The 16,979-nt window shown below is 39.1% G+C and overlaps 1 protein-coding gene across 1 annotated transcript in view; it reads right to left on the reverse strand.

The window, feature by feature from the left end:
- Positions 1 to 16,979, reverse strand: part of LOC120515864 (metal transporter CNNM2-like) — a 166,873-nt gene that overhangs the window by 14,209 nt on the left and 135,685 nt on the right. The window contains exon 7 of the mRNA XM_039737249.1: positions 9,541 to 9,719. Coding sequence (XP_039593183.1) covers positions 9,541 to 9,719 — 179 coding nt within the window. The remainder of the gene's footprint in view (positions 1 to 9,540; positions 9,720 to 16,979) is intronic.

Raw genomic sequence — 16,979 nt, forward strand, 5'->3', positions numbered from 1 at the left:
CCAATTACTACAAATAAAAAGAAGCACCAGAGCATACTGATTCTACAAAAATACTTGTCTGTATACATGGTGTAACAAGAAAATAAACAGCAAGGAAAAGTAAAATAAAGTATAATATAACTCAAATAAAAAAGTACTGGGAAGAGTCTACCAAGTTTTAAAAAAAACCAGTTGCATACTATAGAGAACTCACAATAACAGCTGTTAAACAGGACAGTACAGTCAATAAAAAAACAATTCTAAAAAGGAAATAAGTCCCCAACAGGACACATAATGGACTTAAAATGCTATATTAATTAAAAGAAATAAGTATGTCCATGTTTACTAATTTATAGTCAATCCTGCAGCTGTTTACTATGCTTGCTACATGCTCTTCTGTTCTTAAGTTTATACTACTTATATATGCTTGCAGAACAACAGCATTCCGAGACTGCATTTAGTTACATACTTCTTCATACTATTCACAAATTTACTGCAATATACAAGTAAACAATATGTATTACAATTTGATTGCTAATTCCCTATTTCAACACTTACATAGGACTTATTTAAGACTACCTCACTGTTTCCTGTGCCATACATTCCTTTTAGATATTCAATACCATTGGCTGAGCAATTTATAACAATTAATAGCCTCACACACCAAAATGTTAAAAATAAAATAAATGCATTTGTATTTTAGAATCAGTTTCACAGTGAAATTACAAAATAACACCTGCAGTCTACGACATTGTATCATGAGGGCAAGGCAACACATTTTAGCAACAAAGACCAGAGTTACTTTACTTTCATTTTACCCCAATGAAGGTCACAGCAGCAACATACTGAGCAGGACATGCACTGTAACCATATTCCAAGCAACTTGTTTCACCTCTTCCTAGGATATTCCCAAACATTTACAAGCCAATTAAGAGCTATAATACCTCCATTGTTTCCAGGAATATGTCCAATACAAATCCCTCTCGTCACCATTTCCTTGGCTGTAGCTGGTACAACTCCTGAGAGGTGCACAAAAACTTCCTAACTACATGCCCAAACCACTTCAACTGGCTCCCATTATTTCAGAGAACCAATGGTTCCAATTTAAAGTGTTTCCATATTTGTGATCTACTCACCCTACCATGGAGAGTGAAACCAGCAACACTGCAACAGAATTTTACACAGTACCTTTGATAGCAAGTGCTACCACAAACTGAATGATATAACTTTTATTTATTGAACTTTCTGGAGGAAAATCAATTATGTGATTACTCATCCATAATATTATCTTAAAAACATGTAGTTAGCAGAATGAAATAGGAAGTAATGATCTATTTAGTACCGTTCAGCCGGTGTTTGATAACCATCATCTGTATATTTTCGCCATTGTAATACAGTGCTAAATTTGTAAGTCATCAGCTGCCGGACCTCTTAGTGACTGCCCAGAGGATGAATGGGGGCATGCTGGTGACAGGAATTTGAGCACTGCAGCATAGCATTGTTAGAGAAAAATTACATCATCGGAGTAACAAATGCACAATATCAGTACTGATAACACAGATATTCACACGCACAAATTTGTATTTCACTTGGATATCTGTGCATCTTTTCGCTCTCCTCAGTCTTGTCTCATGTGTCTTTATTCCCATTGATTTGTTCCCACATCTTTAATCTTTCAGCCTCCATATCAGCATCTGCAATACCAGAACCAGTCTTTTTTAAACTGACCTTGCTATGGAGGAAGAAAGAGTTAAATGGCTTAACACCACAATTTTTACAGTCCAAGGATTTTCCTGAATTCCTCTTCGGATTATCATGGTTTGCATGTGCTTGTGATTTGGAACTTCCTGGTATACAGTTGATCATGCTTAGAGATATTACCTAAATGATTGATATTTTGTAGACTTCTAGTGTTACATTTTCCATGCAGCTTACAATCTTGCATATATTTTCTCATACCATCTAATTACAAGGCATGACTTAACATGAATCTTTACAGATAAGGTGTTTCATTTTCATTGATTTGCTGTAATAAACGTGCTCTTTTGAAACACTGCTTATACCAGCTGCATTAATCGATGTATTCAAAAGCAGTAGCAGAATTTAAGATGAAGAAAGCCCTTAGTGAAAGCAGTTTATTAAAAGAAAAAAATTTGGACTTCTGCTTTGTTTAGAAAAATAATCCGCGGCCTTTTATAATGGGGCAAAACACAGTCAGATGCAGGACAAGCAACAGAGGTTAATGAAGAAAGTCATAAAATCATTTAAACACAAACATGGACTTTAACATTCTATTCAGGACAGTGACAGTCTTTATTTAAGATTAACTATAGGAATCATTAGCCCACTAAATTCCATTTGTCCACTTTCCATAATCTTGCACATACTTCAGCCAGTTGTATCATGTCAGGTTTAACTCTTCCATCCATAAACTTTTAACTCTTGAGCTTAGCCTTATCTTCTACACCTCTATCACAGAATATCTCTGCTTCCAGTCACTTTATACTTTACCATCATGCCCAAGACAATTTATCAACTAAACCTTCAATTTACTGAGGTAAAACCACATTTTTGACATTTAAGAGTTTGCATGTGAATGCATTTGGCTATGCATGAGGGATTTACTATAACTTGATTCATCCAACTAACCATAAAAGGCTAGAATGAGTCTGATGTGGCACTACTTTCTTAAAAGAGGCACAATGAGGAATGGCAGAACTTCATGAGATGCCTGAGTGATATTGAGTTGAGGGAGAGGGAGATACAGTAAGTGCAGGCTTTAAATATTGAACTCTTAATAATATTGTTTTGCTACATTATAAAGTCTGGCAGTCTCACCAGCTCTGTTTGGTAGGGTCAGGTCTATTCTATAAAGTGCAAATCTAGGCAAACAAATATACAATTCAGCACAATGGGATGGATAATCCTGGGCAAGCAAATATGTAGATATTTATCAAAATATGGATATTTAGAATATTAAGGTGAGACAGTTTTGGTAGTATATAATTTCACTTAGAGAGAACTGGAATTACATATACTGTACATATACTAATTCTGACTATAACTTAAACACTATGTATTTTAATTGAAAATGTAGGAGTAACTGAGATAGAAATGGTAGTGAGATTAGGGCTACTAACCTATATAGTTAAAAAAATAGTTTGTTGTTCCTTTTCTGAAACTTAAGCAGCAACAATTTCATGTGCATAAAAATAAAAACAGCAGCAAGCTACCACATCAAATTATATGTTCCATCAATAGCAGGATTTGGCTTCTGACAAGACATTGAATGGAAGGAAAACCTGCTGATGTGCTGACCCTTCATTATCTGAGTCCGAGACCCCTGTCACAACCCACACAAAATGCAGTGTAGAAATGAGATATGGATAAATTCTGGATTTCTTCCAATAACTTCACAAGGATTGAAACAGGATTTTATCCAAATTGAAAACAACAGTACCATCAATTTAGATGGGTCTTCTACAGTATATGTAACTTGTACTTGTTACCTTAAAAATACTGATGAGAAGATAATGCACCACAACAACTTTCTTATGCTTGGTGTTATCGATGCCATTACACATGCAAGAAATATGGTAGGGTTGACATACATTTCAAGGCCCGCACACAACTATGCAACAAGACAAATATGGAGATTTTACTAAGGAAATTATACGATTTTGCTCATTAGCACAATCTATTTCAGTAACTTTGAAAAGGAACTTCTGAAATTATACATTTGAAAGGTGTTAAATAATGCCTGCCCTCAAAAAAATGTACTAAATTATGAAAATGAATCATAATTGAATGAATACTCTTCTTTCTTTGTTTTGTTATCATTCTACAATGGTTATGCACTTGCAATGGTAATTGAAAAATATATACTGTATATTTGTGATGGTTTTATAGTTTCTCAAATAAGAGCATTTGCACTCAACCTACACTGCATTATTCCCTTTAATGCATTCCTCATGTGGCTTGTAGCAGCTACAGATTAATGGATTCCATTTTCCAGCTGCCATGATTGGATGTCTTCAATAGCCACAGAACTTTAAAAGGCACCCCTATTGTTTTGTGTTTGTATCTGCCTATCTGTCTTGTCTCCAAAACCACCTGTGGAATATTGTTTATATCCTGGATTGTCAAAACTGTAAGGATGTATGGACTTTCTATTGCCTGCCTGTCATGTGAGTAGTGTTGGAATGGTCATCATGCTTCATCGGAGGGAGCTCTCCCCAAATCTTATCAACCTCTCACCGTACCGGGACTACCAATAGGACAGCTTATCTCATTACTTACAGAAAGCCATTCCTGGATTGTCTTTTCCTCCTCCATTCCAGATCATCTGTTACTGCTACATTAGGACTGTGCTAAGGACTTTATCGTGAGTGTGTATTGTTAGGTGTTTATTATGGTGTATTCATTTTTACTGTCGCAGTAGGGAAAGAGGAGGGCTACCTGTTTATAAATTGTTTACATTTCCTTTTCATTTAATATAATACTAAGGATATGTAATAATTTTGATTGGATGTACTTTGTGTCTCTGTGTATGAGTGGTGTGAGTTGGGCCAAGGCAGGTTGTGTTCCTGGGATCCTCACCAAAACAATAAATCACCGCCCCTACAATAGTGTGAATCTGAGCAGCACTGTACTGGTACAGATTTTGTTGAACCAGGAAAGAACCAGGTTTCTTTATACATACCCTTCTAGTTCCACAAAAGTCATGTATGTCGAAGGCGCGGTGTGGGGAGAGGAGCTTAAACTAAATGTGCCGCTGATTGTTATGCGTCCACCCATGTCCATGTCCACCAGGCCATGTCAATAAATGGCCAGAGCCCCTCTCAAGGAAGAGTTGTGCCTGCTGGATACTCTTAAGTCTCCAGTCTGGAGCAGCCAGAGACCAGTGAAGGACGTTTTGCTGACGCTGCACCTAGAGCAGGTTGATGACATGACTTGCTGCTTCATCAATTGAAAAGAGTCTGTCCATGACCTCATCGATGCCAGAGCTGCCTGAGTATCTGACTAGGCATGTCTGTAAGGGTGCAGCGTCTTGAGATGGGAAATCAGGAGGCAGGTGCAAGAGAGCTGGCGTCCAGTCTCGCAGCCACTAAGGCAGTCGACTCCTGTAGCAGGGGTGGGGAACAACTGGGAATAGTTGTCCTTATTGGTTGCAGTGCCACAGATGGAGTTCCCTAAGCAGGCCCCTCAGTATGCACCCACGAACCCAGCCAACTTTGTAGAGGAGGTAGACCTGTTCGTGGAACTGAATCCTCTGAGTGAGGCTGAACTGTGGAGATTCCTAAACACAGCACACAAAGCGGTCCGGCAAGCTTGGTGATTTGTGGAGCAGCACAAATGTAACTGGGCAGAGTTTTGCACTGCCTTTCTGGATGCCTTCCTCTCAGATGAATACCAGGCACTGCTGCAAGGGAAGCTCTGGATCTTGGAGCAAAACCCATACCAGGATCTCAGGGACTTTGTCTTTGAATTCTGTGCATTGTGCCTTAAGTGGCGTGCTGACATACCTGAGGAAGAGATATTGTGACATGTCCTTGATACATGTGACCCTCGATTGGCAGCTACTCTGAGGGTGGTCATGAGATTGGTGGATGAGTTCATAAAGTTGGGGTCCTGAGTGGAAAAGGACTGTGCAGCCATCGAGGTTGGTGTGCCTCATAAGGGTTCCCCACCTCGGGAAATCCACTGTTCCAAACCACGTAGAAAAAGCTCCAGGGGAACCCTGTGCCGATGTCACCTTGGTACAAGCCACCTTGACCATCTTAGAGGTGCCCGTACAAGTGCAAGGTATCACAGGAAAGGTAGTCTTAGATACAGGCAGCACTTATATACCCTTATGAAATACAGCGTGTGGGAAAAGTTTAAAGTGCCTCATGAGCAACAAAGGGAAAGTGCAAAAGTGAAAAGGCAAGGTTCCTCTGAGGCTCTGCTTACATGAGATGCAGTGGGAGACAGAGGTATATGTCCTGGAAGATGACCACCCGTCAGTGCCATTAGTACTTGGAATGGAATTGCTAATGTCAGTAGGATTTACCATCTACCTGTCACGACTGGAGCACAAGTTGTCAGGGCGTGACGTTTATCGATTTGGGAGGAAGACGCACAGTAATCTGGTTTGGACTAACTTGCATTATTACCTTGCACAGGTGGTTGTCGAGCCCAGATCAGTAGAGAAGGCAATTCTTGAACAGCTGGAACTCGTTCAGCCACTGCTTAGGAGGAGGAACTCTGTGTGGACAGACAAACTGGGTAAGATTGAGGTGGGGTGTCATGACATCCATAAAGTCAACCCGGGCCCTGTATGGCACAGAGCCTATAGAATGTCACCTCTGAAAAAAAGGATGATCAAAGAGTGGGTTGACCAGATGTTGGCGGAAGGAGTTATTGAGCCTTCCACCTCTCTGTGGGCTAGTCCTGCAGTGTCTGTTGAAAAGCCTGATGAGACATACTGATTCTGTGTGGACTACTGGGGGCTAAACAAGAAGACCTTTCAGGACCCCTACCTCATACCCCTCATACATGACCCCTTGGAATCATTGCATGGGGTGGCAGCATTCAGCTCCCTGGATTTGAAGTCTGGGAGTTGGCAGGTGAGGATGGGGAAGGATAGCATTGAAAAGATCACTCGGGGGTTGGGTTGCTTCAGTCCTGGGTAATGCTCATTGGTTTGCAGAATGCAGGGACATCATTCCAAGGACTGATGAAGCAGGTCCTCCAGGGACTCATCGTGAAGATGTTTTGTATACATTGATGACATCCATTGTGTTCTCCTCATCTATCCAACAATATCTTAAAGACTTCAACATCATTTTCCAGAGACTACACAAGGCTCATCTTTCACTCAATACCAATACCTGTAGATATCTACAAGACCAGCTCACCTTCCTTGGCCATGTTGTGTCTGCAGACAGGGTCAGGATTGACCTGAAGGTAATTAAGCCCTTCACGGACAACCCGGCATCCCAGAAAGTAAAAAGTCTCCAGCACTCTCTGGAGATGGCTGGGTGGTTCCACGAATTTGTATAAGTGTTTGTTGACATCGCCGCCCCATTGTTGAACCTGCTAAGGAAGAGAACTCCCTAGGAGTGGACACCGGCATGCCAGGACTCCTTCGAGAAACTCAAGAAGGCACTAACATCATCACCAGTCCTGGCACAGCCTGACCCAACCTTAACCTTTCATGCCCACACTGATGCGATCAACCTCGGGCTTGGCACCGTTCTTTCCCAGTTAAGTCAATGAGAGGTGAGGACGGCAGCCTACGCCTCATGGTTACTGAAAGGTGTCAAGTACAATTATTCCTCCACCGAGAAGGAATACCTTGCTGTCATGTGGGCCATTGAGAAGTGGTGCCATTTGCTGGAGGGGATGACATTTGAAGTCTACATAGACCACAGGGCTATGACCTGAGCATTCAATTGCCTGAAGACCACATCTACACTAACTAGGTGGGTGTTGCATGTCCTACAGTTTGCGTTCAAGGTGTGCTATAGGAAGGACTAGCTAACGTTGTAACTGATGCGCTTCCCCAGGTGCATCAGCCGGCACCTGTTGTATGTGTGGTATTAGTTTCCAGCCCTTAACCTGATCTTCCCCTGCACATGCAGAACATTGTCCAATCACAAGCTGCTATTCCTGTATGTCAGGGACTGAGAGGGGATGCAGTTCTCCGTTGTGGAGAGAGCCTGCATCAAGACTCATCACCTCGCCAAAGCTTCCGACAAAGTCACAGATAAACTGGCACCAAAATTGTTCAGCCTGGCCTAAACCATCCAGCAAAAAGGTCCAGTGTCCTATGTGTGGGTAGTTAGGATTACCGGAACAAAGAAGGTAGACACTGTTAACATATCAAACCTCAAGCCTTGGTTTGGTCATACGCAATGGCCTAGGGGTGGGGAATGTAACAGCACTACGGATTAATGGACTCCATTACCCAGCTGCCCCAAGTGTATTGCCCTGATTGGATGTCGGCAACAGACTCAGGGGCTTCTGGGGACAATAAGGGCTGGCGGGAACATTAAAAGGAAACCGGTTAAGCGGCAAGGGACTCCCCATTGTTTTGCATTTGTATCCGCCCGTCTTGTATCCAATACCACCTGTGGAATATTGTTTCTATTCTGGATTGTCAAACCTCTAGGGATGTATGGACTGTTTTGTACCTGCCTTTTGTGTGAGTAGTTTTGGATTGGTCCTCGTGCTTCATCAGAGTGACCGCTCCCCAAATCTTATCACCCCTCAACACACCAGGACTACCGGTAGGACCGGGAGGACATTACTTACAGAAAGCTGTTCCTTGGATCGTCTTCTTTTCCTCCATTCCACTTCATTTGTTACTGCTATATTAGGACTGTGTTAAGGACTTTGTCGTGAGTGTGTATCGTTGGGTTTTTATTGTGTTGTGTTAATATTCGGTATCACCGTAGGGAAAGGGGAGGGCTACCTGCTTATTAGTTGTTTATATTTCCTTTTCAGTTAATATACATTATTGGCAAGTTATTTATTTGTTTTGATTTGTTGGATTTTCTGTCTGTGTGTGTGAGTGGAGCGAGTCGAGCCAAGGCTGGGTGCATACCTGGGATCCCCACCAAAAAAATAAACAAATCACCCTTCCTACAACAGTGTGAATCTGATCAGCACTGGACCACTACAGGCTTGAGCCTCAAAATATCTAAAAGTAGCTTCAGACAGTGAAATATATTGACCTATGGGCTAACACTCAGATATGAGAGGCATTCGTTCTAAAAAGTAAGTGTAATTTAGTTTTCTTTTGTTTTTATAGTTTCTCTTTATTTTCTACAGTACCTTTTCAGAGTGCATAGACTGCATTCATTTCCAGTCAAGCCAAAATGTTCAAGTGTAAAGATTAACTGAAATATTTTTATATTTTTCTTTGTAGCGTAAATCTGTAAAAATGAAAAAAAAATGTAATGTTTGCTGTAAAGTTATAAATGATGTGCTTTTATGTATCTAAAGTAGATAAAACACTTATCACTAAGCCTCTGTAGCTTTACAGATCAGATACTAATACAAAGGGTAGTAACCTTGTGGGCCTGCTGAAATGTTATGAGCAATTTTAAATTCCATTTAGCACATAGGTTATAATACTGTAGAAGGATATAACTGCAGGTCAGTTATGGCAGATTGATAACTTGGTATCTGTAACATACCATATTCATTTATATAGATAAAGCTTTCCTCCAAAGCAACACAACAATGACAGGTTGACCGTTTTCATATTTCTACAATGACAGGATATTAAGCGACTCATTAAGAGGCACCAATAATATTGTTCTATTAAGTGCAGAAACAGCCAAACCACTACCTATTTCTTTTATATAAATTTTCACTATAAAACGTAACATAGATGCAATAATAAATCAAAATTTTACATTAATAAATTCAATTCAACTACCCACCTATTTTACAAAGGCACAAAGGAACATAAAGCATAAAATATAATCACATACAACAATGCAATGCTTTTAATTTGCTAACCTCTGGAGCTTAACAAATTTACCATGCATTGACTGCCTGCTTCCTCACCTTGACATACTGCAGGTCCGTGACAGCTCTCACTGAATAGTCTGGTACATATGCTTGCAGGAAAGAGTTGAGCTGATTGTTGCTGCTCCCCATTGTTGGAGTTATTGCATCAATCCGGTCACTACGATTTAAAGAGTCCGAGTGATTTAAACCACAGGTTCGTGGTGGAGATTTATTCTCTGTTCAACCCCAAAACCCCAGAAAAGGAAAAAGGAAAAAAAAAAACAAAAGATAAAAATTAAGTACAATTCTCCTGCCTCAGTAATTTTCATGCAGACTGAATACATACAAAATAATAAAATCCAGAGGCACCTGATTAAAATAATATACTTCATGGTATTATTTTTTTTACAAAAAAAGTTGTATGTTCATAAATAAACACATTTTATTTTCTGTGCAATTCAGATTTAAAGGAAATAAATGGAACAACGTTAATTTCGTTTTTATCTGTTGTTACTATATTTAACAGTTTAGGAAATATACTGTTTCCCTATAAATTTTCAAACCAAGAAAGGGGACCCTGAACCTTTATACAAAATGATTTACCACTTTTAATGTTAATAGTACCTAGTTAAATGCATTTATTAATCCAATTAATAATTATTGTTACAACCATCAAAAGCAAAATAGAAGACAGTCTTCTACTTATTATCATTAAATGTTTATATAAAATATATCTAGCAATTATTATAAACTAATTTTAAATGAACGTCAAAAAAAAAAAAATAACATCCCTATTAATATTCATCAGTTTTTCTTAATTTACCTAGCTAATCTATCGTCATCTTGTTAGGGGAACAATCTGTAAGTTCCAATTTACAATTATTATGTCTTGAATTTAACAGACTGGACAATATAAAATATGGCATGTATTTGTTAACACCCTTCTAGTTGATCCACTAGTGTTCTTTCTTTCTTTCTTTCTTTCTCTTTGCTAAGTCTTAGAACCTAATTGATTTGATATGTCTTACTTTAAGTCATGTGAAGACAATTCCAGAGTTTAATAAATTCTCTGAACTGTCACAACTCTCATGGTGTTATGCTTATACTCAATAATCATGGACCCTAAAAGCAGATGACTGACAATCTAAAACTAAAGATAAATTTACTCCAACCAAAGGAAGGGAAGAGTATAAAAAGATATCTAAATGCTTCGTGCTTGCAATTAACATCATTCGAATAATCATTGTGAATAGAAGTTAAGGGCATACTACTCTATGTTAAACACAAGACAAGATCTGGAAGACTAATAGCAATCTCCAACAGATCTTCTCATAGATTGGTCAGGTAAATAAAGCAAAGCCCTCATATAAATTTAAACAGCATCACAAAAGTCAACATATAAAATATGTAATTAGGTAAGAGGCATATTGGAACTAATAGTAATGTTCGAAGGGAAAAAAAATTGAAATCTTTGGCTACAATTAAAATCGTACATTTGGAGGAAAAAAAGGAGTAGAATTTAAAGAATATCTTTCTCAAAGGTTAACTATGGGGGTGAATCTGTAATGTTTTGAGATTGTGCAGCTGCCAGTGGTACAGAAAAAACAAACGTGTAAAGAGGAGAATGGATTTTAACAAGCATCATCAACAGATCCAGAAAGCTAATGTTCCACAGACAGTGAAGAAACTGAGGCAGAAAAGAGGTTAGATGTTTAATAATACAATGATTCTAAATATAATTTAAAATCAACCAGGAACCCAAGCAATAGATGAAACAGAGTAAAGTTTTGAAAAAACCTGCACATACCACATAAATGAATGTTACTGAAACTCTGTGGTAGATGTCAAACATGCACGTAAGACCCAACAACATTTATGAAACCGTTTTTTACAACAAAGTGTTGTACAACAAAGAATAGAAACAAAATCTTACAACAAGAACAGAAATATTGTTAGCTACCTTTAAGAAACATCTGCCAAAGGGGGTGTTACTGAGTTAGATGTTAATCAAACTTTTGCACATACAACATTTTACGTTTTATTTTTTCCCCTGTTAAATTCAGCAAACAATTAGTAACTGGGAATTCAAATTTGCAGATACACATACATTTAGGTTAGCTCTCTTCATAGGTTGTGTTAACTTCCTTTCACTTAGCGATTGAACAAAATGTGTAATTTGACAGAGGAGCCCAAATATGTGCAAATGACTATATGATGCACACAATATTTAAGATGTCTCATAAATAGCTGATTCCAACTGTCTGAAATAAGTGTGAGGTTTAAATACACTTGCTTCTTTTGAAGTTCCACAGCTGGTTAACAAATGTAATGTAAAAACTACATTACAAACGATAAAGGAACATTCAAAGTACATCCAGGCAACTTTTACTGTTGGACTGAACAGGAAATACTGTAGATATAAAAAAATCAAGGCAGTGAATATTCCTATGTCACAGTAGTACTAGGGTGTTAGCCATTATGAATGTAGAGAAAAGTCAAGCAAAATGACACCTTTTATTGGCTAACTAAAAAGATTACAATATGCAAGCTTTCGCGGCAACTCAGGCCCCTTCTTCAGGCAAGATGTAATACGACCGCGTGCACCATAGCAAACTGTTTTACACGCTACATACAGCAATTCGCATCCACGACAAACATGCATCTTCTTAGATGCTCCTGCAGGAACACGGAAAGTCTACGTGAGTCACAGGTGCATCTGGACTGTGCAAAGACGACAACGACTCCAGTGACAAGTTGGAGGTTGGCACATGAGCAATGGCGGTCCGCCAGTTTTCAGTCACGAACGATTGTGTGTTGGTTTGTTCCGTGCATTGTTACAATGTTGCTTTTCTTGCTGATTTATTACATTACCGATTTTTCAAATGTTAATTTTCTCCATGTGCTTAAAAATCATTAAAAAACCGGCCTGATTATGCGGCATATGGTACCGTTGACTAGTGTTTTATATTTAGCAAAAAGTAACTTAACTATCAACCAGACTAATGATAAACAGTTATTTGCATTTTTATTGATATTGCGATAAGTCGTTTCTGCATCAAAATATATAGCAGCAATAAACCTAAACTGAAATTAAATTAGGCAAGTAACTGAACTACAAACTAAAAAGTTGAGAGCAGAGACTCTTTCAAGCTACTGACACTCACAGCAAACAATTACGTCATATGTGTAAGAGGAGCAACGGCATGTCAATGTTTGTCAACTAGTTTATTGGCAAAGGCTACAAAACCATGATACAGCCAGAGACTGAAAATTATGACTTAAAAATAGGAGATAAGGTCCCCAAATGAGCTGGCAAATCTGTCATATGGCAGTACTTTGGCTCTAAACAGGGGGACCATTTACAAACTCTGGTATTTTTTAAATTAAGTCAAACAGAGGTGGCTTCTTTGAGAGTAAACAAAACCAACCCGTTCCACCATTTGAAACACAACCAATACCTGCGTAAAGACATGGTCCTAAAAAAAGGTTTTGTGTACCTGTGATAAACTATATCAGATTCTATCCCATGCATATTTTTCACAAGTTGTCATCCCGAAGTTATATTTGCAAACTAGTGCTGAAAGACGTAGAATTTTTCTAATGCACAACTGATTTTTGGTCAAGCAGGGCAACAGAGCCCTACATAAGCTTGACAATTCACTTCATCGACCGTGATTTTGAATTAAAGACTCTGTATTTACGGATGATCTATTTTCCCAAAGAACACAGACCGGAAAAAATAGCTATGGGATTACATAAGGCTTTGGCTATCTGGTGTTTATGGGCTAGTGTGTTTTACTACTGACAATTTGAAAAATATGATCAAAGCTACTGAAGTAAACGACTGACCCAGATTTCAGTGTTTTGGACACAGACTACGCCTTGCTGTCAGTATGTGTTTATTTTATTTTAGAAATTTAACTGGCTAGTAACACAGAGTAATGCAGAGTTAAAACTGTTTTCCATTCTGTTATGCCTTACACTACATATATTAACCAGGTATGGCAAACACTTTTAGGTCAACTTAAAGTGAGTGGTATGTAGTCATCTGGTAAATGTTTTAAATGTATGGGCAAACATAGACCAGAGTTGCTAACAAACTGGATTCCTGAGCGAAGGTAAAACAAAGGCAACAGTTAGATACTCCCCTCCTTGCCTGTTTTCCTGAAGTGCACTGCTGCCAATTGGGCGATGTTGTGTGCAAGGGCACCTCAAGGCCTAGATTGTTAAGTATTACTGCAATCTGATGTTATAGTTTAATTTATTTAAAACTAGCCATCCCAGCGGGAGGAGGGCCCCACCCAGCTCTCTACTCCTGAAGTTACTCTTCCCCCTCCCCTAAGCCCACAGCATTTGTCTCGGATATATTGCTCCTGCAAGCGAAGTATGATTCTTAGTGCAATGAGAGAAGTCACAAAATCAACTGGAATTTTCGAGCAAAGTAAAGAAAAAAAAAAGATCTAAATCCGTTAAGTAGTTCTCTCGTTTGCTAAGCGGAGTTAAGGTTACGCCCCGAGGCAGATGTGCGAGCCCCCTTCCCTGCAGCCTAATGAGTCTCTCTCAGATTTGCGCTAATAAATCGGTACCGGAAATGAACTATGATACTTAGCGTGATGAGAAAGTCACAAAATCAATGGATTGTTCAAGCAAATTATAGAAAAAAACACAATCTAAATCCGTTAAGTAGTTCTCTCGTGAAAAGCGGACAGACATACAAACGGGTCTAAAAAACTGTGAAAAATTTGTGAAACCGTTTCTTAGCGAGCACCTATGGGCCATGGGTAACCTACATTCCAAATTTCAAGTCCCAAGTCCTCATGGTTCGGGAGATTTTGTGATGAGTGTGTCAGTGGTATTTGGCTTATATATATATATATATACACATATACACTAGCAAAATACCGCTTCGCAGCGGCGAAGTACTGCCTTAAAATTTTTATTAAGAAGAAAATTAAACCTTTTTAAACTGAGGGAAAATATACCAATAATTACTTGTTAAGGATCTCTTTGTATACCACATTGCGAGTTCGGCCCTCCGGTTGTAGTATGACCAAGCTGTACGCTGAACTTACTCTTGAGCATGTAACGCATACAGTTGGCCATGTGAACAGTAATCTTGTTTCAAATCTCACAGCTTGGATTGCTGCTGTCATAATCGGTTTGAGTTTCAAGGTTTGTTTCAATTACGACAGTATTTGTAAGACTTGTGTTGAAGAGACATTCGGAATCTGTCAAGCGTTGTAAGTATACAACCGGTTTCATCGATAACTTCACATCCAGCTTTTGAGAGTTTAAACATTCATAAACATCAAAGTATCCACTACTGAAATCGTCACCTGTCAATCTAAGATGTTTAAGAGGCATTGGCGGTTGTTGAATGATGTAAAATATTTGGCCATCTCGGTACACTTGAAAGCGACAACTGAACAATTCAGTGGCAGCCATCAACTCACATGCAGATGCATAGGTGAAGGGCTTAAGCATTTCACTCTTATAGTGCTCCTGTGTAGTATAATTATCTCCTGTACCGTCATCAGTCCACACCTTGAACCTGTCCCAGTCATTCAATACATAAGACACAATGTTCCTCTGAATATCAAGAGTGAGCCTGATATGGCCGTGCAATATGTAACAAAGAGAATGGAAAAGGTAGGTGCCATCTCCGGGCATGGAAACCACTCGGTAAGTAACAGTTCTTTGATCGAGGGTTATCACCTTGATAGAAATGTTAATGGGGGTACGGTTGGAATGATAAAGGAAATGGGTACCTGAACAATGTAAAGTAAGTCTAAAATACCTACACAATAAATATAATCGTAATAAATGAACAATAAAACAGCGGAGAAGCCGTGGATTAAATAGAAAGGCTGTAGTTATCAGCAGGGAGATGTGAATCCCGTGGTGAAGCAAGGAAGGGAATGTAGAGACAGGAACGACGGATGGCCTTATATAGGCAGGCAGCCAACAACGTTGGAGGCGTTGGGATGGGGGACCCAACGCCGCCTCACACGGTGATCAAGCTGCAGGCTATGGACGTATATATGTACGTAAGTAGGATTCAGTTAGCGTTGGGAACCCGCATACCAAATTTCTTGAAGATGGGCCCATAAGTAACAAAGATCGTTGAAAAGTTCAATATGGCGGCCGACAGTGGCATCATACCACCGAAATAAGTACCAAATTTCAGCCTTCTACCTACACGGGAAGTTGGAGAATTAGAGACGTTGGAAAGTTCAATATGGCGGCTGACAGTGGCGTCATACCACGAAATAAGTATCTACATTGGTTTTGGTTAGCGCAGGGAAGCCGCCTACCAAATTTCGTGAAGATGGGGCCATAAATAAGAAAGTTCAACACAGCGGACGTTGTTGACCATTATGACTTGCTTAACTTTTGTAAGTAAGCTGTAAGGAATAAGCCTGCCAAATTTCAGCCTTCTACCTACGCGGGAAGTTGGAGAATTAGTGATCAGCCAGTAATTCATTTAACATTTATGTCGGTTTCTTCCTACAAATAAACATAAGCAAATATTGAAACAGAGTTTATGTGTTGATTTACTGAAGATGTCCTGTTGTTTACTGATGTTTAACAATGTCTGATAATGAACGGTTTATTTATATTTCATTGTTCCAAGAGTAGTGATTAGCCCTTGGCTTTGGTTAGTCTTTGACTTTTGGCCATTGGAATATGACAAACCCAGCAGAAGTAGCTGTTGCAGCTCCAGGCTTTTCCTAAAGTGTTCTATAGTGTAGCCCCTTTCAAGGGAAGTAATCTGAAAATGAATCAACAAGTCCATGAATCCTTGCAGGGATGGTTCTTGAGTGAGCGACTTCTAGCCCCTGGGTAAGGTACCAGAGTTGAAGCAGCTAACCTTGGACAGTGTTGGGGTTTTCTTGCTTTGTATTTGAAGTTACCTGTGTTGAGTGAATGTTAAATTGAGAACTACTGCAACACATATGTTTGAATCAAGGCTAACTGTTCAGGCATTTTCAGTATTAACTTCTTCACCTTAAAGTACTTTTTATGTACACTTTTTCACAACAAAACAAAAATCTTTGAGCATTTTGCCACATTAACTGTAGCGTAAGTCTATACAATACCACATTACATGTGAACATGTAGAGGTCTGAAATACTCTTTTCAAATCCAGAACTTTCAATCTCAGGAGGTATTTTACTGTTTGCATTAGCATGATGTAGCCTGGTCTTTTCACTGCTTGCACCTTCAAATTTATAAGCCACTACTCAGTCCTACTCATGCCTTGCATGCCCTGTACAGTTCATCAGCCCCCTCCCCTGTCAAGCTTACAATGCTGATATGAGATCATTATAAAGTACATAAAACTAATGCAATTCATTTAATGAAATCACCTAGCTGTTATATACATGTTAAACACACAGACTCTGACATAGCTAAATTGGATCAACTGGTGAATGCAGATCTCTTCTGTCTGTAACTTGTGGTGCTCTTCACTTGCTCTACTGCGATACCTTACT

Source organism: Polypterus senegalus, chromosome 1, assembly GCF_016835505.1.
Source record: "Polypterus senegalus isolate Bchr_013 chromosome 1, ASM1683550v1, whole genome shotgun sequence".
In the NCBI taxonomy this organism is placed as follows: Eukaryota; Metazoa; Chordata; class Cladistia; order Polypteriformes; family Polypteridae; genus Polypterus; species Polypterus senegalus.